This window comes from Momordica charantia (assembly GCF_013281855.1).
Source record: "Momordica charantia cultivar OHB3-1 chromosome 10 unlocalized genomic scaffold, Mcharantia_2.0 BLBB01000010.1, whole genome shotgun sequence".
NCBI lineage: Eukaryota > Viridiplantae > Streptophyta > Magnoliopsida > Cucurbitales > Cucurbitaceae > Momordica > Momordica charantia.
The window spans coordinates 18,140,390-18,165,273 of NW_028275158.1; the positions used below are offsets into that span (position 1 = coordinate 18,140,390).

General features: G+C 35.6%; 2 protein-coding genes across 4 annotated transcripts; both read left to right on the forward strand.

The window, feature by feature from the left end:
- The first annotated feature begins 1,130 nt into the window (after positions 1-1,130).
- On the forward strand, positions 1,131-6,571 carry LOC111013381 (calcineurin B-like protein 3). 2 transcript variants are annotated; one of them, XM_022287814.2, is made up of 10 exons: positions 1,131-1,336; positions 3,705-3,795; positions 3,880-4,025; positions 4,328-4,410; positions 4,592-4,651; positions 4,801-4,909; positions 5,106-5,158; positions 5,255-5,335; positions 5,488-5,600; positions 5,796-6,025. In XM_022287814.2, the coding sequence occupies exons 3-10, from the start codon at positions 3,911-3,913 to the stop codon at positions 5,839-5,841; spliced, it is 660 nt and encodes a 219-aa protein (XP_022143506.1). In that variant the 5' UTR covers positions 1,131-1,336; positions 3,705-3,795; positions 3,880-3,910; the 3' UTR covers positions 5,842-6,025. The 2 variants fall into 2 exon arrangements, with proteins under 2 accessions (XP_022143506.1, XP_022143504.1); XM_022287812.2 differs by lacking the exon at positions 5,796-6,025 and adding an exon at positions 6,048-6,571 and having other exon boundaries at positions 1,137-1,336.
- Positions 6,572-10,484: 3,913 nt separating this feature from the next.
- On the forward strand, positions 10,485-24,513 carry LOC111013392 (uncharacterized). 2 transcript variants are annotated; one of them, XM_022287828.2, is made up of 5 exons: positions 10,485-10,733; positions 21,611-21,688; positions 22,418-22,623; positions 23,546-23,615; positions 23,838-24,513. In XM_022287828.2, the coding sequence occupies exons 2-5, from the start codon at positions 21,637-21,639 to the stop codon at positions 24,032-24,034; spliced, it is 525 nt and encodes a 174-aa protein (XP_022143520.1). In that variant the 5' UTR covers positions 10,485-10,733; positions 21,611-21,636; the 3' UTR covers positions 24,035-24,513. The 2 variants fall into 2 exon arrangements, with proteins under 2 accessions (XP_022143520.1, XP_087974946.1); XM_088118820.1 differs by lacking the exon at positions 10,485-10,733 and adding an exon at positions 11,019-11,296.
- The last annotated feature ends 371 nt before the right edge of the window (positions 24,514-24,884 follow it).

A 24,884-nucleotide genomic window follows, 5' to 3' on the forward strand; every position in this document is an offset into this window, starting at 1 on the left:
ATAACTGTCTTATTTCTTGTTCATGTTTTCAATTTATTTCAAAATAAATAAAAATATTGTTTTATCATCCTTCTATGGATATCGGAAGTTATGTAGATCTATTTTTCTTTATCAAAATAGAGAAACATAAAAAAAAAAATGATAATATTATTAAATAGATTCTAATGGGATAAATTAAATTTTTGGGTATAATAAAATAGAAGCAAACATAAGTAGCAATCAGGGTTAATATGACTTCATTCTCTGTTGTGGTGATTTCATGTCACTTATAAAAAAATTATAGGTTAATCCTTGGACATAGGGGTAAGGAAAACAATTTTACTCTTCACGAGCTTTGTCCTCCATACCATTAATAATAAGTTTTCAAATATTTAGTGGCGGGGAGAGGACAACTGGTTCTCATTCTGAGACTGGGACCAAGTATTTTCCTAGTCTCAATTTAGTAGGTATAATTTGATCATTTTAATTGAGTCCTTCTAATTCAATTAACCTCATAAATTATATATACTAAAAAAACCTCACAAATCGTCATCTTTTAAACCTCACTAATATATATTTTTTTACGTGATAATGAGATGATGTTTTGTCAACACAAGTATAGCTGCACATACATAACTCATTCTCTTGAAATAGGAGATTGAAATCCCTACACACCTACCTTTATAATTATTTTATCAAAAAATAAGAGTCGGGTGAGTAAAAAGATAGTTTAGGGATGATCCTCGAAGTTTAATAAAATCATAAACTAAATTGAAATAAAGCTCAAACTATATGAACGGAATAGAAAATTTTAAAAATATTGAGACCAAGTTGAAAACTACGCTCAGACCATAAAAACCAAATTTGTAATTTAACAAATTTTAAATTGAAAAAAAAAAAGCATTTAAATATTTTGGGGCGGGTTGATTTGAATTTAAAAATAACTAATTTTTGAAGAAGGAACAAGCCAACCGGCAACCGAATCAGGAGGTGGAAACGTGGGTCCGTAATTGTCCGGTTACATAGGCGTAGGCCCCAAAATTGAAACGACCCGTTCCGTTACCCGGTCCAAACGACGCCGTTCTGCATGCGTTTTTCTTATCATTTCAGCGCCACCCAACAGTATGGGCTTTTCCCTTCCATCTCATCGTCACGCTACAAAACGTCAAATTCTTCTTCTTCTTTTATTTTTTTTAATAAAAAAAAACTCATTTTTTGATCGAATTATTGTTTTTGGTTTGTTTTTCCGTTCTTGATTTTTGGCTATAAGTACGTTTCGCAATCCCTCTGTTCGTCTCTCTTTTTTCCGATTCGTCACTTTCGCATTTTCTTCTCATTTTCTCCGTCGCCTCATAAGGTATGTCTGCCGATTTTTCTTCTTTTTGTTTCACGCAAATTTGTCCGACGAGAAACTGAATATGATTTATTGGGTTTCGTTGTTTTTGTTCGAACGTACTCCGAATTCCTTCGAGTTGCGTTTTATTTTCTATTCCCGTGTATTATTTGTGTCTGTTTACTCACCGGCGAAGTTTTGGAATTTGAAATCTGTTGTTTGGTGGGGACTGGTTCGAGGAATTACGCGATCGGATCTAGGTTCTATATTGTTGCTGGTTTGTAACGGATTTGGAGATCTGGGGTGGGTGTGTTTTTATTTTGTGACTGCTGTTATGGTTATGATTATGTTGGTGGTCGCTGAGATAATTTTTTGTGGGTTCTATCACATTGAACTGAAATTCTGGTCCCCATTTTCCTTTTAGTGCAATGAAATTGAGCTCTGTTGTTGGTTTTTTTATATTGATTTTTCTGGAGGCTAGAATTCTTGTAGAGATTTTCCGAATATGCAAAAATCTGGATGTGTGAGGTAGAGTTAGTATCATCTTGTTTTCGAGAGAAATTTCTGATTTTGAGATTTTTGACTGTTCTGAATGCAACCTAAAATTAGTGCCAATTTAGTATCTGGCGTCATCAATAAAATTTGTAGGAATTTACTTTCTTGTTAGATGTCATTGGGTCGAGGAATCTACCTCTTATTTAGGACAGATCAAAGATCATGCAACAACTACATCACAAAAATTCTGAACTCTCCCTACCATAATGGCCTAATGACTATAATCTAGTTCTGTTCTGTATGCAGTAAATACATTTTTGGCTTATATTAGATTGGTTCAGGAGATTAGAGTTAGTTTAACTACAGTAAAGTGATTTTTTACATCACTTTACCTATACCATAAAGGATGTACTTTTGGGGTTTTTGGACAGAGGATCCTCATATGTAGATTACAGATGTATTGCATCAGTGCCTGATGTAGATGTTTTTTTTGGCCGTTGAATTTATAGAAGCATCTGCAATATGCAGCTTGCTTCCCCTATACAAGTGTGCATGAACCTGGTATAGAGAACTCTCAAGTTTTACATAGCAAAACACCTACCAAATTTGTGCATGATATATTATTACTTCCTATTTCTCCAAGAGCTCTCTTTCAGCTTATTTTATCTACCTGGAAAGAGTTTGTCGTCTCTTGGCATTTTGAGATTAGGATATCCCTATATTTATACAATTAACTTTCTTTTTAAAGTTTATTTTATCAATGGACCAACAGTTATCTCAATAATTATTTACCAAGTTCTGAATTCTTAAAGCTTACTTGTTGTGCCCATTAAAAGTTGTTGATAAATTTATTTATTTAGCCCTATTACAAGCTATATGAAACACATATACGTTAGTTTGGGTAGCATGTCCATGTCTGATACATATCAGACATTTGATACTTGTATTTGTTAAGCACAATAGATACATGTCAAATACTCTTTAAGCACAATAGACTGGTATAGGATGCTATTTGAATTAATTGTATGTGTGTTAGAGTATTGTTGGACATGTTATAAACTTTGTCAGACACTTGAGCATGTGTGTCAAATAATTTTTGTACCCTTGAAATGAAGTGTTAATTTAAAAAATGGAAAAATTAAGGAACAAAAAAGAAATATGGGAGAAAAATAATAAATTTTGATAGCAAAAAACATCAAACTTATTTTTGAAGCTATTAAGTTCTTAAGCATTATTGATTTTAAATTTCTATGAGCTGTGAAAACTCATTTATATTGTCTTTCATGTGCAAATATCATAGACTAAAATAAACTTTAACATGAAGATCATTGAAGTATATTAAAATGATCAGATATATTTAAAAATCTATATTTTAGCAATTGCATCCTTGGTGTTTCGATGTCCCAGTTTATTAGAAACTGACATGTCATTGTGTCTTTACTGTGTCTTGTTTGTGTCCCCATGCCATGCCCACACTTCTTTGGTTATGAGCAAGTACTTGATGTTGTTGGAAATGGAGAATTTATTTGTTACAGTAACTTTTTTTTTTTTGTACAAAATGATTTGGAAATCATCAAGCACCTATACATGGTTGTCTTACTTGAGAAGCCCCAGCTTGATGCACACACCTTGAAAACACCTTCTTTGATGCACAGAGATAATCAACTTATTGTGAGGAAGTTTGTTGGTCGTGAATTAACTAAGCAGCGAGTTAATGCTAGCTACTTTCTTTTCTTTTCTTTTTTTATTTTATCTCTCTCTTTTTTTTTTTTCCATTCTCGCAATTATGTAATATTGAAGTGCTACTTGAGCCATTTATTAATATTTCCATAAAATCTCTTCGTGCTTTGCTGATTATCATTTGTTCTACTAATTGATTAATTTCTAATGTACTCAGACTACTGTCTCAACAAGAATAGGTTTCCGTTGTTTGTTATGTGAAGTTTTGGCATCTGAGCAAGTCATTGGAAGCAGGAAATGGTTAAAAGGTTCATTATCTCTTTCCTTCCATTGTTTTGTACGCATTTTCTGATATCACCGAGGAAAACTCTTACCAGTCTTCTGCTAATCAGGCATGGAGTGTTTTGATTTTCAAGCGATATCATGTTGCAGTGCATAGGGGGATTTTTTGCTTCCCTACTAAGATGTTGTGATCTTGACTTGTATAAGCAATCAAGAGGTCTTGACGATCCAGAACTTCTAGCAAGGGAGACTGTGTGTATGTCTATAATTTTATCTTTCCTTTGTGGATTTGTATACTGATGAACGCATCCAATTTATATTGTCACATCTACTTGGCTTCCTCCTCTTCTTTTTGTTAATAGTTTATATTGGACACATTAACTTGGTGTCCAGTGAAATACTAAAAATAAAAGTAGGTGACCAAAATGAATGCAATGTTCTTTGATTAATTTATTAATCCTTTTAGGTACCTGTGATGCCACTGAAATTCTGTTATATTAGAAGAAAGAAAAAATATGCATTTTTCAGTTAAATAATGCTTGTTTTTTCTTGATGCAGTCAGTGTAAGTGAAATAGAGGCACTATATGAACTCTTTAAGAAGATAAGCAGTGCCGTGATTGATGATGGCCTGATCAACAAGGTATATGCATCTTTTTCTGCTATTAGGGATATGTTCATCTGTAGCTTAGGCGTGAAACTTTTCCCTCACTATGGACCTAACATCTTTTCCTTCACATCAATATGGTGACACTTGTAAGATGTATTTTGCTGATTTACGTTGGTTCTTTCTTGAAGTTGTTTCTTGTACTATTATTCTGTAGGAGGAGTTTCAACTGGCGTTGTTCAAGACGAATAAAAAAGAAAGCCTATTTGCTGACAGGGTACTATTTTTACTGTGTATTATTTATTTGATCATGTATTTCTGCGGTAGAGTGATATGCCTTTTCGGTTGGACAATATTTGTTAACTCATTTTTCTTGCCAACATCTCTTGTATAAAGTTCTTATTCTTAATTGATTTTAAATTGCAGGTGTTTGACTTATTTGATACGAAACACAATGGAATATTAGGCTTTGAAGAGTTTGCTCGCGCGCTATCTGTATTTCACCCGAATGCCCCGATTGATGATAAAATTGAATGTACGTTATGTAAAGTTGTTAGGAAAATTGATAGAGATTTTTGTCCTTTCCTTACAAAAGGGAAAGAGACAAAAATAAATGATAAAATATCTGAGGCTGTTGTCACGCCGGTTGTTAAGAGATTTATAATATCATTGGAACCTTTGTGTCTCTAACTATATTCTTTTGCCTTTACCTTATAATGCCATGTTTTCAGTTTCTTTTCAATTGTACGATCTTAAGCAGCAAGGTTTTATAGAGAGACAAGAGGTAAAATTTTGTTCCCTGTCATGAAGTTTAAGTTTCCAGTGTCATAACCCAATTTTCCTACTATAATGTCGGTTTTTTTTCCCTTTTATGCCATAGGTGAAGCAAATGGTAGTGGCTACCCTTGCAGAATCTGGCATGAATCTTTCGGATGATGTTATTGAGAGTATAATTGATAAGGTAGATGCTGCTCTACCTGTTTTCATTATTTATAGTTTTTGTTTACTTCTCTGAAATTTGAATTATTATCATTCCCTCTCAGGTATTCGTTTTATATACAGAGAGACATCTTTAATTTGTTACTATTTTAAACTTTTGATTATGTTTTTTAGACCTTTGAAGAAGCTGATACAAAACATGACGGAAAGATTGATAAGGAAGAGTGGAGAAATCTTGTTCTACGTCATCCATCTCTCTTAAAGAACATGACCCTTCAATATCTCAAGTAAGTCCACCGTTTTGGTTTCACTGAAACATCGCATAACCATAATCATACTTAAATACCTCAAGTCAGTTCCTTGTTCTTGTTTTACATTGTAAATGCCTGAGGCCGGTCTCGAAAAGTGAACTATAACTGAAATTTTAGTTAGCTGCCTTAGATAGAATATCTCAAAGCTAACTAAATAAAATTCAATTATAGTGCCTCTAAGGGACAACCCAGTTGGCTAGGACTTGAGGTCTCTTGATGATACTGACTTAAAGGTCTCAAGTTTGAACCTTTCGGTGAGCTTATATCAAAAACCCTTGATGTTCCCCAAGTCTGGGACTTGGGGCGGGTGCGGGTGCCCTGAGTAAGGAGAGCAAAGCTTCGACTCCTAGTTATAAAAAAAAGAAAAATATATTCATAGCGCTAGCTCTGTTCTGTTATAATTTGGAGCTTTTGACTGAGCAGGGACATCACCACAACTTTCCCAAGTTTTGTCTTCCATTCGCAAGTTGACGATACCTGAAGTCGTGATCTGCAGTTGAAGTATAGTGATTGTAGTTGGATCATGGTTTGCTCGATTGTAAACGCTGTAGGCTGCTTCTTAGAAAGGAGGGGCTAATATTTAATTTTTGCTTCGCATGGGTTGTTGGTTCGTTTGGTTATTTTCGGTGTTAGTTGCTTCAGTGACTGAACTTTTGTGTTCTAAGCATGAGAGAGGGAGAATTGTGGTTGCTTGTGTTTGCTTTCATGGCTGAGTTCTAAAAGTATGGAAGAAAAGAGTTGGAAGATGTCAGCATGTCAGAAAATGGTGAAGGGTTGGAGACCACCATTAGAACTTGTGTGGTGATGAAAATCTCTCTCTGTTGTTTCATCAGGAGTTAGCATTATTTCTTCCTTTTTCTTTCTTTTTTTCCCTTTATTTATAAATGTTGATAAATATTGATGCGATATGATATTTCTATTGTGTATGCTTTAAATTAGACCTTTAACTACTTGCCAACTTGCAATTTTGATGTCAAAATGAGTATAGTTTGATCGTTATTCACAATCTACTTCTCTACGTTGCAATTTTGGTCCCAAAGATTTTTTTTCTTCATTTGGGATTTAAAATGACACTTCTCACAAGAATGATGTTGATACGCAACAATTTAAGTCTATAGACTACTTTAGCCTCTAGAATTTGACTTCATAAAATATGACTTGACTAAAATGTTAAAAAGAATTAATTAAAATATGTAAATTAAATCTAAATCAAGATAAAATAAAATAAAATATTTCCTACAATAAATAAAGGAAAAATCTATTCCTCTTGTATAGTGAGCACTGGCATAGTGGCATGGGAGAGAGAATCTAGGAATTTTTTTTTCTAAATAATTTGAAACCGACTTTTTTTTCTTTTTTACAAAGGTTTAATTTCATTTCAACTAGTTAATTCGGTAGACTTTTACATTTATTTTTCATTTTTTATTTTCCATATTACTTTGTTTTTCTGCTTCTTTCAAATAGTTTTATATGTTTATTCATTCAGTTTTTCTTGAATGCAAAAAGCATCTGAACTTGTTAATCTCTAAAACAATAAAAATGGGCAAACCTCTAGTTTTATGATGTTATCATTACAACGATATTTCCATAAATATATTATGAGGGTCAAAATTTATCAATTATGGGCTAATTAAGTTGCAATTAAATTTTTATTTACTAATCCAAAAAATTTGCATCGATATCTATAATTTCCGTGACTTTTCTAGAATATCCATCACATCGACATGTTTATAAAATTTGGACCTCGACATCGAAATTTTGAATCTTGCTATAACTCTCTGAGTGTAACAACACAAAATTAAACAACAAATAAAAATACAAATAATGCAAGCACCTTAATTAATTTCACCACCCAAATATTGCACATAAATATATGAATAACAAATTATAGCAATTAATTTCATACAATTTATAATGAAAAAAATTAATTGGAAAAATTAAATATAGATGGGTTATAGAAAATGACACCGAAAATTTATAATGGTTCGGCTCAGCTACTCTACTTCCCAAGCTCTTCTTGGATGTTCAATTGAAGAACTTGACTTTTTCCATGGAGAGTCTAACGGGTACAAAGTTCTTTTTACGGAAGCAAGAACGAAGCCGATTCTTTCCACGGTTTATGATCAAACCATTACAAATGTTCTTTGGGCTCAAGAGCAACCCTTAAGAATTGAAGATTTGAAGAATAAACTTAAAAACTCTTTCAAAGAATGGGTATTCAAATTTTTACTCACAAATTTTGTAAGAAAAATTCTTACAAAATAAAGCCCTCGAATTGTCTAAAAGAAAATAAAAATTATAAGCTCAAGATCGAACATTGAAGTTTTTTAAGAGATGAACAATTGATGAATTAGAGAGAAAAATGAGAAAAAAGTGTTGTTGAAATTCGAGAGAATGCGAGGTTTAAATAGAGGAGAAAAAGTTGGGAAGAAATTTAAAATTCAAATTAAATTTGGACTCTTGAATTTGAAATTATTAAAAATTAAAGGTTGTTATTTAACTGAATAAAATAATAATAATAATAAAATATTATATATGGATGTGTTGAACTAGGGGTGTTCACGGGTCGGGTTGGGTCGGGTTAAGGGTTTTTTGGGACCAACCCGAATTTTCGGGTGGACCATATGTAGAATCCAACCCAACCCAAAAAATTCGGGTTGGGTCGGGTTGGGTTGTCGATTTTTTTTTAATTATTAATTTACTTTTGTTTTGTTTATAACATAGACCAAAAAGAATATAAAAAAATCAAAATCTTAATTTAAACACAAATTCAAAATGGATGGATGGATGAGATTGAGTTTTTAAAAATAAGAATTACTAATTTATTATATATATAATATTATATTATAAGTAATATATATATAAAACATATATACTCGGGTCGGGTCGGGTTGACCCGACATTTTCAAGGGTCAACTCGTGACCCGACCCAACCTGGTCGGGTTGGGATTTTTCCAACCCAATCCAACCCTTATGGGTTCGTCGGGTTGTTGGATTTGGTGAACACCCCTATATTATAATATATATATATTTTTAAAACAAATATGCTGTGATGTGATATATGTTTTTGCTTTTTATTTATTTTTCTTTGTTTTAAGTTTAACTTTATTTTTTTGTTTCTTTTTTTCTTTTTTTTTCTTTTCTTTCTAATTTTTTTTTATTTTTTAACACCATGCCACATGTCAACATTTCGTTGGTCCGTTTAGTTGATTCATCCATCACGTCATGCACCTCGGATAATTTCTTTCCAACTTGTTTCGATCATCATTTATTCGTTTGAACTTCGATTTTGGTAATTCAAAATTCATTAGAATCATCGTATCAAACTTTACGTGGTCACTTTAAAATACTAAAATTATCAATAAACAAAATATGTATTACCAGTAAATCATATAATATTATTGAAGTGCATAATAAATTTATGTTTTATATCAATAATTCTCACGCAAAAAACAATTAATACTAGGTTTGTTATAATCAAAACATTAATTAACCGAGATTAAGGACCAAAAAGCCAACATTGCACCCTAAAAAAATTATCATCAATTAGCCACGAAAGTTTTATAACTTTTTCCTCTCTCATTCTCACAGTTTCCTTTGATATGGTCAATATTTTCACTTTCAACCTAACTATTGCATCAACAATGGCTTCACTATCGTCATAATGATCAAATACAACTACAATTCGCCTAAGTCGTGGTTCTATTAGCCACCCCCATCAAATGTTAAATTTCATGCTCTTATCTCTCTCAAATGTAGCATCTTTTTCATCTATACATTGTTGTGTAGAAAAATTCAAGAGAGTAATGTAAATTAAATTGGGAGTCGACTCTACTGCTCTTATAATGTATTGCTTCATGAAAAAATCGAGAAAAAAATACAAAAAAAAAAAAGATCTGAGAGAATTTTTTTTCCAACCATGATTTATGAAAGAAGAAAAATAAAAATATATTATGATTGTTTTGTATATTCTATCTCGAAATGCTCCCTCTCTTTCGTCCACATTTTCCTCCAACTAACACATCATCTCTATTATTTTGTCTATTAATTTAGGATGAGTTATTGAATCATAAAAATAATGAGTTAATTATTGAGTAACACCAAAAGGTTAATTATTTTTATTATCTAATAATGCTAAAAGTTAGAATACCTAATTTTAACTTTACTTCTAAAAATTAATTAAAAAATCATAGTTATTTTTAATTATAAGTAATAATGATATTTTAAAAGTTCTAATCATTTTTACGATTTAATAATCCGAAGAGTTACATATCTACCAATTAATTAAAAAAAGTATGACTTATTTTTAATTGTAATTAATAAAGTTCTGTAACTCTTTCTTATGTCTCTCTTTAAAATAAAACAATTTTAACAATTTTATTTTTTAATAATTTAATTTATAACTATTTAATTAATTTTTATATTTTTAGACTTTAAAATAAAATTATGACACAAACATGGTTCTAAATATCAATCAACACGTCGATATTTCCATAAACATATCAATGTTTCTATGTGTTCGACATCAACATGAGGAGTAAATCAATATATCCCTCGTACTACAAAAAAAAATGGATGAAATATGAAAAATATCAACAAAATATCACTAATATATACATAATATTAATAATAATTATTTTTACTTTATTTAGAAATTAAAAAATATTTATTTGTTAATTTAAATACTTTTTACAATTTTTTAATTTCTATAACTTTTAAGATAAAAATCTATCCACATTAACATTTTATCATATTTATCACGTTTATTACTAGTAAAAAAAAAAGAAAGATAAATGTTTAAGATTTTGAAACCGAATTACGATTTTTGATTTAAAAGATTGATTTTCGATTACAAAAATAAAAAATAAAATTTATTCTCTCATCCCATTCAGCCGCCTCATCCTTTCTCTCAATCTCTTCTCACCTCATTCCCTTTCTCTCTTGCAATCTCGCCCCATTCCGGAGGCGTCTCCGGCAGGCGCACTCGAAAGAGACCCAGCGCCGGCGGCGTCATCTCCGAACGGCGAGCGGCGGCATCTCCGGCATATCTTTTCCGGCGACACCTAGATCGGCAATACGGACGGCGGCGAACCACATCTGTAGAGTAAGGTGGGTAATTTTTGTTTTTCATGTGTATGTTTGCTGAAAATTTGAAGAATTTTGGGCTGTTTTTCGTGTTTATATTTGCTCAAAATTAGTAGATTTTAGGGCTGTTTTGTTTTCCATGTTTTTTTTTTCAAGAAACAAAGAAAGGTGTATTAGGAAGAAGACCCAAACAAGGCCAAAACAACCTAAAGGCGGAGGGTGGAGGAAACCCTCCCCAAACAGACTATACAATTACAACTTTCCAATCTTGCATAATCAAAAGAAGACTGTAATTACAGAAAAATCTTCACGTGGAGAAGCCCACCGAGAAGCCGCATGCTTAATATTAAGAAAAAAAGAATCTATTGAAGCACTTTTATCCTCAAATGTTCTACTGTTTCTTTCCCGCCAAAGAAATGAAAGGACCGCCCTCGCTGCACAATTCCGAAGGACAAAGGCCTTTCCTGTGAGGGCATTTCCCCCAAAACCTTATGCGATGAAGTCTTCAATATACCGTGGAAGACAAAAGGAAAAGTGCCACATGATCCCAAGCTTTAAAAGCAAAAGAGCAATGCATAAAGAGATTGGTACTGTTTAATAGAGAAGCCACATGATTCCATGTTTATGTTTCTGAAAATTGGTAAATTTTGGGACTGTTTTTCAGGTTTATGTTGCTGAAAATTTTAGGAATTTGGTACTGTTTATAATGTTTTTTTTCCCCTGAAAATTTGGAGTTTTAAAAAGATTGTTTTAGAAGTTTACGTTTCTTCTGAAAATTTGGAGTTTTTAAGAGTGTTTTTATCGGTTTATTATTATTATTATTTTTTGAATTCGGGAAGTTTGGGAGTCTTTTCTAGGTTGTTTTTCTTTGGAATGTTGTGGATTTTGTAACCTTTTATGTTACTGTTTCTTTAAAGGTTTACATTTTTGAAGCATCATGAATTTTTTAAATATTTTTTTTTGATATTTTTGTCTCTGTTTGTGTTTTGAAATCTTGGTGTTGTTTTGAAGTTGGGTGATTTTTAATTTGTTTTAAAGGTTAAGATAATTACTTGGTTCCGAAGTTCCATTTCATGAAATGGAGCTGATTAATGTGATTTGTTTTGGTCTCTTATGCTAAATTATTGAAGACATTGACCTATTTGAGATAAAATTTTAGAATCTACTAGGGACACAACTTAATATTTTGTCATTTATTATTGTGCCTTTCGTGGAATTTGGATTCTTATGCATGCTCGTAAAATTCTCCACTCAAGTTGATCATGTTGCAAAAACATATGGAAAGCTTGGGAACTGTTACCCCTTTGGTTACTCTAGACCCATAACTGTAGAAATAGCATGAAATTTCTGGTTTGATTTTTGCAATTTGCATTTGAATTCTCTCATTTTATATTAGTTTTAAAAAATTATATTGTTTTATTTATTTATGTATTCATTTTATTCCTTTGATTTTCATTTTTTTTTTTTGATAAGAAACTTAGAGAAGTGTATTAATCAAAAAAGGGAGAACAACCTAAGGGCAAGGGGTAGAGGAAACCCCTCCCCAACACAAAACTACTACATGAACATGAACGCCTTCCAATTGTGAAGGATCGAAAGAAGGGAGTAGTTGCAATTTACTAAAACTATGACACCACCTAGAAGCAGTGAGCTGAATATTACTCCACAAAACGTGAAAATCTAAAGAAGAATCATCAAAGAGTCTTTTGTTTCGTTCCAGCCAAAGGTTCCACATAACTGCTGCCACCACGAGAGTCCACAAGGTTCCTTTGGCATTTTTGAATCCGCTACCCCCTATGGCTTGAAGAAGCCACTCATCTACTCGTTGCGGGAGACAAAGGCTCATGTTGAAATGGCAAAAGACTAGGGACCAACAATTTCTCGCAAGTGTGCAGTGGAGAAATAAGTGATCGATGGTCTCTTCTACCTTAAGGCACAAGGGGCATGCAGAGGGAAGCATGCTCCAAGTACTGCACTTCCTTTGAAGGCGGTCCTGAGTGTTTAAACTGCGGTGAGCCATCGACCAAAGAAAGACTTTAATCTTCTTAGGGACCTTTGTCTTCCAAATCTTCTTGATAGGGGGGGTTGGATAATCTTACATCGCTTTGAAAGATGGAAAAAAGTGGACTTGGTAGTGAACACACGTGAACCATCTATCTTCCATCTCACCCCATCTATGGATTCTCCCAATCTGACCGTATCTAGCTGATTGATTATGCCTAGACAACTGTTGACTTCTCTGTCGAAAAGCCCCCTTTGAAAGCCTAGGCCCAGTCTTGTTGCTCGGTGTTCCAACAATCGTGGATGGTGTCCTCCTTTCTCTTAGAGAGTAAGTAAAGGTCAGGAAAGGTCAGCTCCAGCGATTGGTTTCCAATCCAAAGATCCTTCCAGAACCTGATTTTCTTCCCATTATTTGCCTTGAAAGACAGAATCTTAAGGAAAAGGTTTGTGTTATTCGCAATCGCAAACCATGGCCGCCATTTTGCTGCACCTTTTGGAGTGGCGGTAAGCCAACCATGAGGAAGAGTACCATAAATACTTTCCACCACACGCCTCCATAGAGCATCTTCTTCTTGAGTAAACCTCCACAACCATTTAAATAAAAGAGCATTGTTTCTCTGTTGGAACGATCCTATTCCAAGACCACCGTGGGAGAGAGGCAGAGAGGTCCATTCCCATTTCACTAGATGGCTGCAAGAGTGGTAAGTACCTCCATCCCAAAAGAAGTCCCTAACATACTTCTCCATGGTCTTAATCACCGTTTTGGGAGCTTTCAATAAAGAAAGATAATAGAGAGGTAAGCTGCTAAGGATCGATTGGGCCAAAGTTAGGCGACTTCCTTTAGAAAGGGAGAGGTTTTTCCATTTAGATATCTTGCATCTAAACTTTTCCAACATTGGTTCCCAAAAGCCGATGGAGTTTGCGTTACCTCCTAAAGGGAAGCCCAGATAGTTGAATGGAAGGCTTTCAATTTTACACCCAATGATGTTTGCAGCTAAGAGGAGATCACCCTCCTCAATATTTATCCCTATCAGAGAAGTTTTATCCACATTCATAGACATACCTGCAGCATAGACAAAAAGGGATATTATCCCCCACCAATCCAGAAGATCTTCAACCCTCCCCTTGCTGAAAATAATGGTGTCATCCGCGTATTGGAGGTTTGTGAGGGGGACTTGTTTAGACCCAACCAGAAAACCCTTCAGTATTCTTCTCTCATGGCAAAAGTGCACAAGACGACTAAATGCATCTCCAATCAAGGTGAAGAGGAAAGGAGACAAAGGACAGCCCTGTCTAAGCCCTCTCTGGGCAAAGATTTTGCCTCTGGGCCTCCCATTTATCAGAACAAAGAAGTTCACCGATCCAATACACCCTTCGATCCAACTGCACCATTTCGTACCGAAGCCTTTCCTCTTTAGAACAGCCAACAGAAAATTCCAGTCCACCATATCGTAAGCCTTCTCATAATCAAGCTCGAGGATGAAGCCACTTTTCTTGGAAGCTCGCCGCTCACCAACCCCTTCGGAGGCAATCAAGATCGCATCTAGGATATTTCTGCCCTCAACAAACGCTGCTTGGGTGTTGCTAATAATAGAAGGGAGGTACTTTCTTAGTCTTTCGGCCAAAACTTTTGCTATAATTTTGTAAAGAGAAGTGACCAAACTAATGGGGCGAAAGTCCCTAACTTTGTTAGCTCTTCTCTTCTTTGGGATAAGACATATATAAGTTTCATTTGTTCTCTGATTGATGATCCCATTTTGAATAAAGTCTTGGAACACTCTAATTAAGTCGGCCTTCAAAATGTTCCAAGACTGTTTAAAAAACTCATTTGTCATCCCATCAGGGCCCGGAGATTTGAGGGTGCCAAGTTTCCTGATAGCATCGTGCACTTCCTCTTCACTAAAGGGAGCCTCCAAGTCAAGACTGTCCTGATGACTAAGAGAATTCCATTCCATTCCATCAAAACAAAACCGGGGTCTGGCTTTAGCTTTATATAAGGAGTCAAAAAAACTGAAAATTTCCTGCTCGATCTCTTTCTCTGAAGTGAGAGGATTGCCTGCACTATCTTCCAAGACCGAAATGATGTTTTTACATTTCCTTTGAGAGGCCCACCTATGAAAAAAGTTGGTATTTTCATCTCCTCCAATAAGCCATTGCAGTTTACATTTTTGCGCCCATCTACGCCGGTCTTTAATGATAATTTCCTGCAGGGAGACTTTAAGATTAATTCTCTCAGAAAAGGATACAGGGGACAAAGACCCACTTTCTTCTTCTTGGTCAAGGAGGTTTATTCTGGCTTGCAGATCTACTTTTTCCTGGTCAATAGCTCCAAAGGTGTCCCTATTCCAAGCCTTTAAAATTGTCTTGAGTCCCCGAAGTTTCTCCATGAAAGCATAACCTGCCCACCCCGTAGGGTTCAGATTCTTCCACCACGACTCTAACGAGGCTTTGAACTGCGGATGAGAGAGCCACATATTCTCAAAACGAAAAGGTGTGGGACCCCATTTCTGGAAACCCGAACTGAGTTGAAGAGGGAAGTGGTCTGAAGTCGTACGGATCAATCTTTGTAGCACCACATCCTTGAAGGCATCTGACCAGCCCTGAGACACCAAGAATCTGTCAATATGGGAGGCAGAGAGTTGTTCCCTCGAAGCTGACCAGGTGAAGGTAGCATTGTTGATATGGATATCAATCAGCCCTAGCTCTGCAAATAACGAGTTGAAATCTTTCATACTCTTAGTCAACTTTTTCCCCCGGGATTTTTCGTTCGGATTCCGCACTACATTGAAGTCACCTCCTAAGCACCAGCATCCTGAACAGAGACTTGAGAGATCCATAATTTCCTGCCAAAAGAGATCCTACCCCGAGGGGTGGACGGCCCATATACTCCCGTAATCCAACCTTGCACAAGATTGTTAAAGGAGAATAAAATAGAGACAGAAAAAGAGCCTATAACAGAGTCGAGTACCTCGATCACATCTTCTTTCCACATAATGAGAATTCCCCCCGCGGAACCTTTGGCATCTAGGGCAACCCACCCCGTTCTTCTAGAGCTCCAGATCTCCTTAATGACTTTCCTATCGATCGACGACAGTTTGGTTTCTTGTAAAATCACTAAATCAGGACCCGCTCTGATGAGAGAGTCTTTAACAAGAGTTTTTTTGGAGGACACTCCTAAACCTCTCACATTCCATGAAACAACCTTCATGAGTTCGCATTAGTGCCCACAGCGGTCTGCACTTAAACTTCTACATCTTCCTCTTGATCCTCTGTTTCTAAAGCCTCCTCTTCTTCCTCTTGATCTCCTGCCTCTGATTCGTTTTCCCAAGCCTTAAGGAGGTTTATAATCTCCCTTGTTTTTTTCTTCTTTGCCTATTGACCTACTAAGTTTTTCATGGAAATAGGCCGAATACACATTTGCCATTCCTTGAGATCTTTTACCATCTTCTTTGAGAAAGGTGGGGGTGAGAGACCTGGGGGAGGGCTCTGTTTTCTGACCACTATATGACTTTTTGACTTTGTTTCCTCTGGGCAAGCTGTCTCTACGACTATCTCTTCGAGGTCTTGCTCTTCTTCTCTAAAGCAAAGGGAGAAATCCTCAGGGAAGTCCTCCTCAGGATTTTTTCCGATCTCTGCCTTGGATAGGGGGCCGTCTAAGCTAGAAAAGGAAAAAGCCGATCCCTCTTCATCATCTTTATCCGATTCTAGCTTCTGTTTTTGTTTCTTCATTTTTCCCTTTGATTTTGTTTTTGCAAATTGTGTAAAAATTGAAGAAATTGAAGTATGAGTTCTAACAAAATTCCGTCCTAAGGATAGGGAGAAGAAAGCCAAGAATTAGTTTGGCATTCATGGTGACAGCATGGAAAAGTTTAGGAGCAGATAGAAAGATCCAATTCGTTATAAGATATGGTGATATAGCCCAACTCATGTATGTACAAATTAATTCTTAAATATTGAAAGTGCTAATCAAACATTGAACTCTAGATGTTTCATTTTTTATTTTATTGACAAGACTCCTACTATCAAGGAATATCACTCTCTTGCAAATTGAGGCTTATTCTTATTACGATGAGGGGCTTATAGTGAAAAGAGTTTTATCAGAATTCTTAGGCAAGACGAGGGTGAATAAGATTGAAAAACATGTAAAAAAGGTGGAGAAAATACATGCATACCAATAGATTACATGTTGAATCTTTGGCAGAAATTTGCGAATCAAGAAAAAGAATTGTAATTTCTAGCATTGTGCATTTTCATCTCTATTTTAGTCTCCAAAGTGAGGAGCGAGTGGTTAAGTTTTTTGCCAAAGTAGAAATATGAGTTGATCCTATTGTATCTCTGTTAGCATAATTCTGTTTTCTAAATTATTGTAGAACAAAAGGAACATGGAAGTTTTTAGGATGTGCACAATTATTGTACATTTGGATTCTTAGTCATATAAAGTGTCTATCAGAATTAGCTTTAATTTTCAAGCTCTTGAAATAAATTGTAGAATCTCATCTCTGATCCATTCAATTTGGGTGGAGCTAGACTAATCCAAGTGAGGAAGAATGGAATACCTACTTTGGGAAAATGAGATTCTGAAATTTATTCCTGGAGCGTCAAACACTGTGGACACTTAAAGAATCCAAATGTACAATAATTGTGCATATCCTAGAAACTTTTCTGTTTCTTTTGTCTTGAAATAATTTAGGGAGTGAATTGATCAACTCCTCTTTTCACTTTGGCAAACAACTTAACCACTCGCTCTACTGCGTATTTGTTGACTTTGGGGAATAAAATTGCGTTGAAAATACACAATGCTAGTAATGACATTTTTTTTTTATTTGCAAATTTCTACCAAGGATTCAAAAGTAATCTATTGGTATGCATGTATTTTCTCTTGTTCTTTTTTACTTGTTTTTCAATCTCATTCACCTATATCTTGCCTAAGAATGCTGAAAAAGCCATTCTTGCAAGCACCTCATTGTGAGAATAAAGTCCTGGCACTTGCGAGAGATAATATACATATTGCTCAGTAGTAGGAGTCATGTCAATAGAATCAAAAGTGAAACATTTATATAGGCTGAATCTCAATGTTAGATTAGCATTTTCAATATTGAAGAGTTAAGTGGGATCCCAACATACTATCTCTCTCTTTTTAAAGCTCCAGTGGCGGTTTGTAAGAGTCTGGAGAAGATCATGAGAGACTTTTTGTGGGAAGGGGTGGATGAGGGGGGTGGTGCTCATGCGGTTAACTGGGAGGTGGTTGCCAAGCCGGTTGAGGCTGGAGGTTTGAGGCAGAGAAATGATGCGTTTCTAGCTAAATGGTTGTGGCGGTTCTTCCACGAATCCAATGCTTTGTGGTGAAAGGTTATTGTGAGTAAGTACGGCCCCAACCCTTTCGAGTGGGTGGCTGGCGGAAGGCTCAAAGCTTGCGCGAGTAATCCTTGGGAGGCTATTTCCGCTGGTTTTCCCATTTTCTCTCAATTCCTAGCTTGTACTGTGGGGGATGGTCATGCACCTATTTTTGGGAAGATATCTGGGTGGGAGAAAAGCCTCTTTGTTCTTTCTTTCCTCGTATTTATCAATTATTAGATAAGAGATCGCATTCGGTGGCATCGGTGTTGGAGAATGGGGGGGATGGGTTGTCCTCGTCCCTGAGTCTCACTCGGTCTTTGATAGATAGGGAAGTGTGGGAAGTGTCGGAGTTGATCCTTTTGCTCTCTGATTGTTCCCTCTTTTGTGATAGAAGGGATTGCCGTGTTTGGTCCCCTAACCCTTCTAGGGGCTTCTCGTCCAGTTCCTTCTTCAACCTTTTATGTTCCTTTTCTCTTCCTTCGGTAACCCCAGCGTTTACCCCGTTGTGGAAAGTGAAGATCCCAAAGAAGATAAAATTTTTCGTGTGGCAGGTCTTACTTGGGAAAGTCAACACCATGGATCGTATTCAAAAAAGCTCGGCCGCTTGCTTGGGGCCGCATTGGTGCGTTCTTTGTAAGCAGGATTTTGAGGATCTTGATCATATCTTTATGGCAGTGCCAATATTCCCAGAGAATTTAGGGTCGGCTCTTTGAGATGGTTGCTATTTCTTGGGCTCGTCATGGAGGGTGGGGATCGATGGTGGAGGAAGTGCTTATGTCCTCTCCTTTCCGTGAGAAATGGAGTTTCCTTTGGCGGGCGGGTTTCTTTGGGATCATGTGGGGGATTTGGTTGGAGAGAAACAATAGAATTTTTAGGGGGTGGAAAGAGAGTGGGAGTTTGTTTGGGACCTCATAAGGTTAATGTTTCTTTATGGGGGTCTTTTACGAAATTGTTTCGTAACTATCAGTTAGGTCATATTCTTTTGGATTGGAGGCCCTTTCTTTAGTTTGGCTTCCCTCTTTAGGGCTTTGTTTTTGTATGCCCGTGTACATCCGTTTTGTTTTCATTATTCTCAATGAAAAGTTTGGTTTCTTATAAAAAAAAAAATTTGTACATACATAAGTTGCACTATATGGTGCATATATTTTAACGAATGAGGTTTTTCTATCTGGCCTAAACCTTCCCATGCTTGTTTCGTGACATCCAATTGATATTTTGGAAAAGTCATGCCTTGAAATAGTATGACAACATTTTCTGATAAGTACTAGTCACCATGATTAGGCTGCAATTCTCTAACCATTGTCGAACTGATTATTGGCTTTCTTCTCCCCATTCTTGGAAAAAATGAGAGTCAAAGGAATAAAATTAATACATAAATAAATAAATCAATTTAATTATAATTTAGGTATGATACAGAAGTTGTATATTAGTGATAAATTCGAAGTAAAAATTGGTAAGCTGAAATGGACATTCAGACCGCTTAATAATTCTACAATGTTATGATGTTATCTATTTTGCTACTCATGATGGTGCAATCTTATGTAGGCAATTATCAAATTTGACCATTGATTTTTGTCACAATTCACATGATTGCAAGTGCTTAGATTACACAAAAATAGAGAATATGTTCTTCTTGAGGATTCAAACCTTCCAAAGTAAGGAGAACAAAGAACCATTGAGGAGGGTCGACCTACAAAGAATAGAAAAATAAGAGCTATAAGAGAAATTCTTGGATGGGCTAGGAGACCAAAAACGAATATCCCTAACTCTGGTCCGAGGGTAAAAAGTAGTAGCCAGCAAGAACAAGAGCAAAGAAACATCTGAAGACCCATGATCTGACAATGAACGACTGAAACCATAGTTGAACGATAGGGAATCTCCAATGAGAACAAGAATAGGCGCATTGGGTACAGCAAAGACGAATGATAAAAACTAGGAAAGAGGCAACAGAGGGGACTATCCCCCAGCCAATAGTCCTCCCTAAAGAAAACCGCTGCCCCATCCCCGACAATAAACCTGATAAAGCTCGAGAAATTCAAGTACCCCAGGGGAATAGCTCTCACTGGTTCCTGAAAGTGCCTTAGATCTTATGATTGGAAATTAACTCGGAAGGATGAGAGTCATACTTACTCACAATGATCCTATGCCATGGAGCAAGATCTTCAAAGGGGAAGCACCAAAGCCATTTAGTGAGTGGGGCCTCTTTATGGCGGAGCAACAAATTACCGATGCCTAGCCCTCAGCTCTCTGATCGAGATTGGTTTCAAAACAATCTCCCATCTAACCAATCAAGAACCCATCCTGTAAGAAATCTCTAAACAAATCAATTTTAGAACTCACCGATGGAGGGATTCTAAAGAGAGACTTAAAATAAATAGGAATTTGAATTTCAATCAACATCGATTAGATGAGCGTTAATCTCCCACCTTTTGAGAAGAAAACATTTTTCCATGAGGCAAGTTATATGAACCTTTTCAATCACCGAGTTCCAGAAAGCAACATGCTTAGGGTTGTCTCTCAAAGGAAGGCTTAGGTAATTGAACGGAAGGGATCCTACCTCGCAACCCACTAAAGAAGCCTATCTCTCAATCTTAGACTCCTCACAATTACTCCTGAAAATAACGCTTTTCGGAATTTGAGAATTTAATGGTCCCGAGATTCTGCTGCTTGCTTTTCCTGTTACAAGTACCCTGGAAGATGCAAAAAAGTGAATAAAATGAGTTATACAACAAAAAAGTATCAAAACCATCAAGAAGCCAGAGTTGTTTAACACCTTACGTGTATGGGTTTCCAGTTCCGGTCCAAGATTTGAGATTTCAAACCAACAATCCCGTGCCTGAACAACCTTCTTTCCTTTCCCTGTAACATTATATGAAATGACAACCAATAAAAGGGACAGATCAAAATCACCTGAACACATGGAAAAATCAAACCTAATGACAAATCAAATTATATTTACCTGCTGTTCATGTCTAGTGTATAGCTCCTCAAACTCTTGCTTCAGCAGTCAGCCAAACCAGGTGCCTCATGGTATTCATTCAGTTAGCTCCTTTTTGAAGAAAAGTGGTATTCAATTGGCCCATCTTTTAGGTCCCATCATTCTAAAAGCCACCCTATAAGGTTTCTTGGTGGCTCATGAAAAAATTCCCGTTTTCTATTTTGAACAAACAAATATGATGTGAGTTAGTCTTCCAGCTTGACCTCAACAATCTCTGAGTTTAAATTCTCAGCCGGGCTTTTTACACCAGCTCTAGAGTTTAGGGATGTGATTCCTATCTTGTACTTTTCGTCCAGTCAATGGAAACTATTGTTTCTTATCAAATCAGATACTTATCCACTTTTATTATAGTGTGGATTCTTTGTTTTGTTTTGTTTTTACATTTTTTAACTTTCTTTACTCTGTAACACGTGTGGTTCAGAAAAACAAAATTTTTTTACCTTTTCATTTTGATTTTATTGTCAGGTTCTATTACTTGTAGTCTTATAGGTTGCAAGATATAATGAGAAAATTCAATTTGTTCACATTTCATTGGCATTTTCATCTCAGAAATTCTTGTTTACAGTGTCAGGTTATCATCCACCCTCATAGATGGAGATGCTTACTACAAATTCTGGTGCCATGCTACCTCTTCTACCCCCAGGTACAAGCAACTAGGTTCCAAATGGATTTATTGATTCAACGTGAGAGGAAGCTAATGGATTTCATTATGATAAAAAGGATAAATACAACAGGAGAGCGGGATAGGTCATTACTAAGCTTGGGAACGTATAATTTAGTTTAGCTGGTATAGATGGTATAAATCCTCTGGCAATTTGATTGTTGGGATAACATTTTTGTCCCTCAATGTGTTTATACGAAACAAAATTTGTCTTGAAGTATTAGATAAGCATTGTGGTACTTGAAGCTGCTCATTTCTCATACATACACATGTATGTGAGTTGTGATACTGCCAAATCACAACTTTTCATAGTTTTGAGGTTTCAATATTTAGTCAGCTAATGCAAGGTGGAAATGATGAATCATAACATCTTTGATCGTTTTTTGGGATGTATGTTTATTTACACTAAGTTGTTTGGGGAGTCAATTTTCACTATTGGCTGTTGTGATAAGTTAAGGTTTGTCGAGTGCGTGCCTATATTCATATCATTATATATTTAATTTTCTTTTGGCCTTGTATGTTATCATCCAAGATTTAGAAGTTTCAATATATTTCTGCTTAGGTTAATAGTGGAATTCATTTCTTATGATATCCTTTAACTTTAAAAACCATCACATTTACACTGGTTCTCAATAAATTTTTTTTTTTTTCTATTGCCATTAAGTTTACAAAACTTTTGATACTTGGTTGTACTATCGTCTTGCAAAATAGTGGGTCGGCATTGGGGAAGAACAAAGGCCAAGAACTTCCATCTAGGAAGGGATAGTTTCCAACTTCAACCTCTTAATGGAAGGATACAACAAGTGGTTGCTAAAGTGGGACCGCTTTTTCTCAAACCAATTCCATCTATTGGGACAAGGGAAAGTGTTCTATATTCTAGTAGAAAGACCAACGCTTTCACATGTTTTGCTGCTTTGGTGAGTTGGTTCTCCTTCTATTTGTTTGTTTGTTTTTTTTTTTTAATGCTTGCTTCTTTTCTTTTGGCATTGAGTTATATTCTTCTCTTTTTACTTGAAAGTTTCTCCCCTTTGGTAGTTGGTAATAATCTTTTATTAGAAACTTTACGTAAGTATCATGAAATGTACCATCTTAAGCTTAGATGCCAAGGGAGATTATCAAAAGGCTTCCCAATTTGTTGAAATGAGAAATAATTTTATTGGAGGAAGTACAAAATAATAGTAGTTTATAAGGAAGTCATATTGCGTAATCCATCCTTCTTTCTATAACTGCTCCTTGCTTGTTCTTCACTTTACCGTCCTTTGTCTGATAGAGGGATGTTAGATGTTTTGGCTTTTCTTTCCTTGTTAGGTGATAACGTTGTGAATTGGGGGAAGAAGGATTTTTGTTATTGGATACCTAATTCTTCCCATGGGTTACCTTGTAAATCCTTTTTCCTTATTTTGCACAATCCCTCTTCTCCCAGCCTCCCGTTATTTTCCTTGTATCCTCGGGCATTTTTCCTTTCTGTTGGGGCCCCAATGTACTTTCTTTGGAAGGTTGCGTTTGAAGACCTAGATCATATTTTCTAGAACTTTTGGTTCGCTTGCTCAATCTGGGGTAGTTTGGTTCTAGTTTAGCTTGGAACAGAAGTTTTCGCTCTTTGATGGAGGAGGTTCTTTTACACCTGCCCTTTCATGATAAGGGTTGAAACCGTTGGTGTGTTGGATTTTTGCTCTTTTTTGGGGCTTTTAGCTTGAGAGTAGTAGGATTTTTAGAGGGATTGAGAGTTAAGATGTTGATCTCGATCATATTCTGTAGAACTGTCATATTTGAGTTTTTGTCTAAAGTTGAGTTGACTAAAGCAAAATAAAAATATTTAATGATGCACTTTGTCTGCAGAATGCTAGATGTGCAGCGGAGCAGACCCAAACAGTTACAAGAGAGGCTCCCACAATCACTGTTCTTCCTGGTAACAATCACCTACAGATTTTATGAATACTAGTAACTTTTAACATGGTCCGAAAATCGATCTCTGAAGCAGAACTCCATTGTCTGTCTCTCCTTGAAAATAAGTTGCATCGCTATGCTTTTGTTGATTTGTCTTTCTCCCTCTCAAACACACACAGCGTTGGCTTAGGCACTATCACAATTTCGGCTGTTGCTTTAAGCATTATATTTTCGAAAATTTCAGGCAAGGAGAAGTCACCGCAACTGGATGATGGTGATTCTGGCTTTCCACCTCGTGATGATGGTGATGGCGGTGGGGGAGGTGGCGGTGGCGGAGGCAACTGGTCTGGTGGATTCTTCTTCTTCGGCTTCCTTGCTTTTCTAGGCTTCTTGAAAGATAAAGAAAGTGAAGGGCCTTATCAGAATGATAGGAGAAGATGAATATAGTTTGATATATAATATAATGTAGATCCTAGATTTATACTTGGATACAATCTCGAAATAAACATTTGTTTCTAGTCATGTTAGTCTCCATTAATTCATTTGAACCTTGAGTTTCCAGAGATGTCATTTGGAATTTCTGTAGCCAGAGATATAAAATGGTGGAGAAAGAAAGGCAGAAGTTAAAACACAGCATTTCTACATTTACAAGGCAAAAATAGCAAGTGTTGAAGATGAAGATGGTTGGAATTGGCAAAGCTTATGTGTGATTGTGTGGAGTTATTTAAGCAGAAGCTGAGGGATTCTGATCAAATTTTAGTTTTCAAGACCCACACTTGTGATGCCTACTGCCATTTCTTTTCATTTTTTTTGGTTTACACATTCTTGAGTTGGGTTAATTTGGTACCTATTACTGGGTCCATTAATACTTTTTGTATTCTTTTTTATAATTTTACTTGGGCCAAGCTATTAAATTTTCATTGACGTGTAAGACATTTTTATGTATTTGATATCGACATTTTTATAGTAGTACAAACAATTCGTTAAAATATTTAACATATCAACGACATGTCATTATTGTAGACGTAATATTAATCCTTCTAAATTTATTAAGAAATAATGAAAAACTTATTTGTAAATTTAAATATTTTTTATGATATTTTGTTTAATTTTTATAACATTTTTAGAAACATCCAAGGGCAATGACTTTTTCATGAAATTGAACTGAGACATTTTTATGACAATCTAATACCTTGCTTGGGGTGAAGGTTTTTTTTCTTCTTCTTCTTCTTTTTTTTTTTTTGTTTGAAGATTAGTAATTATAGTCAAGGTTTTAAATTTCGGTCGACAT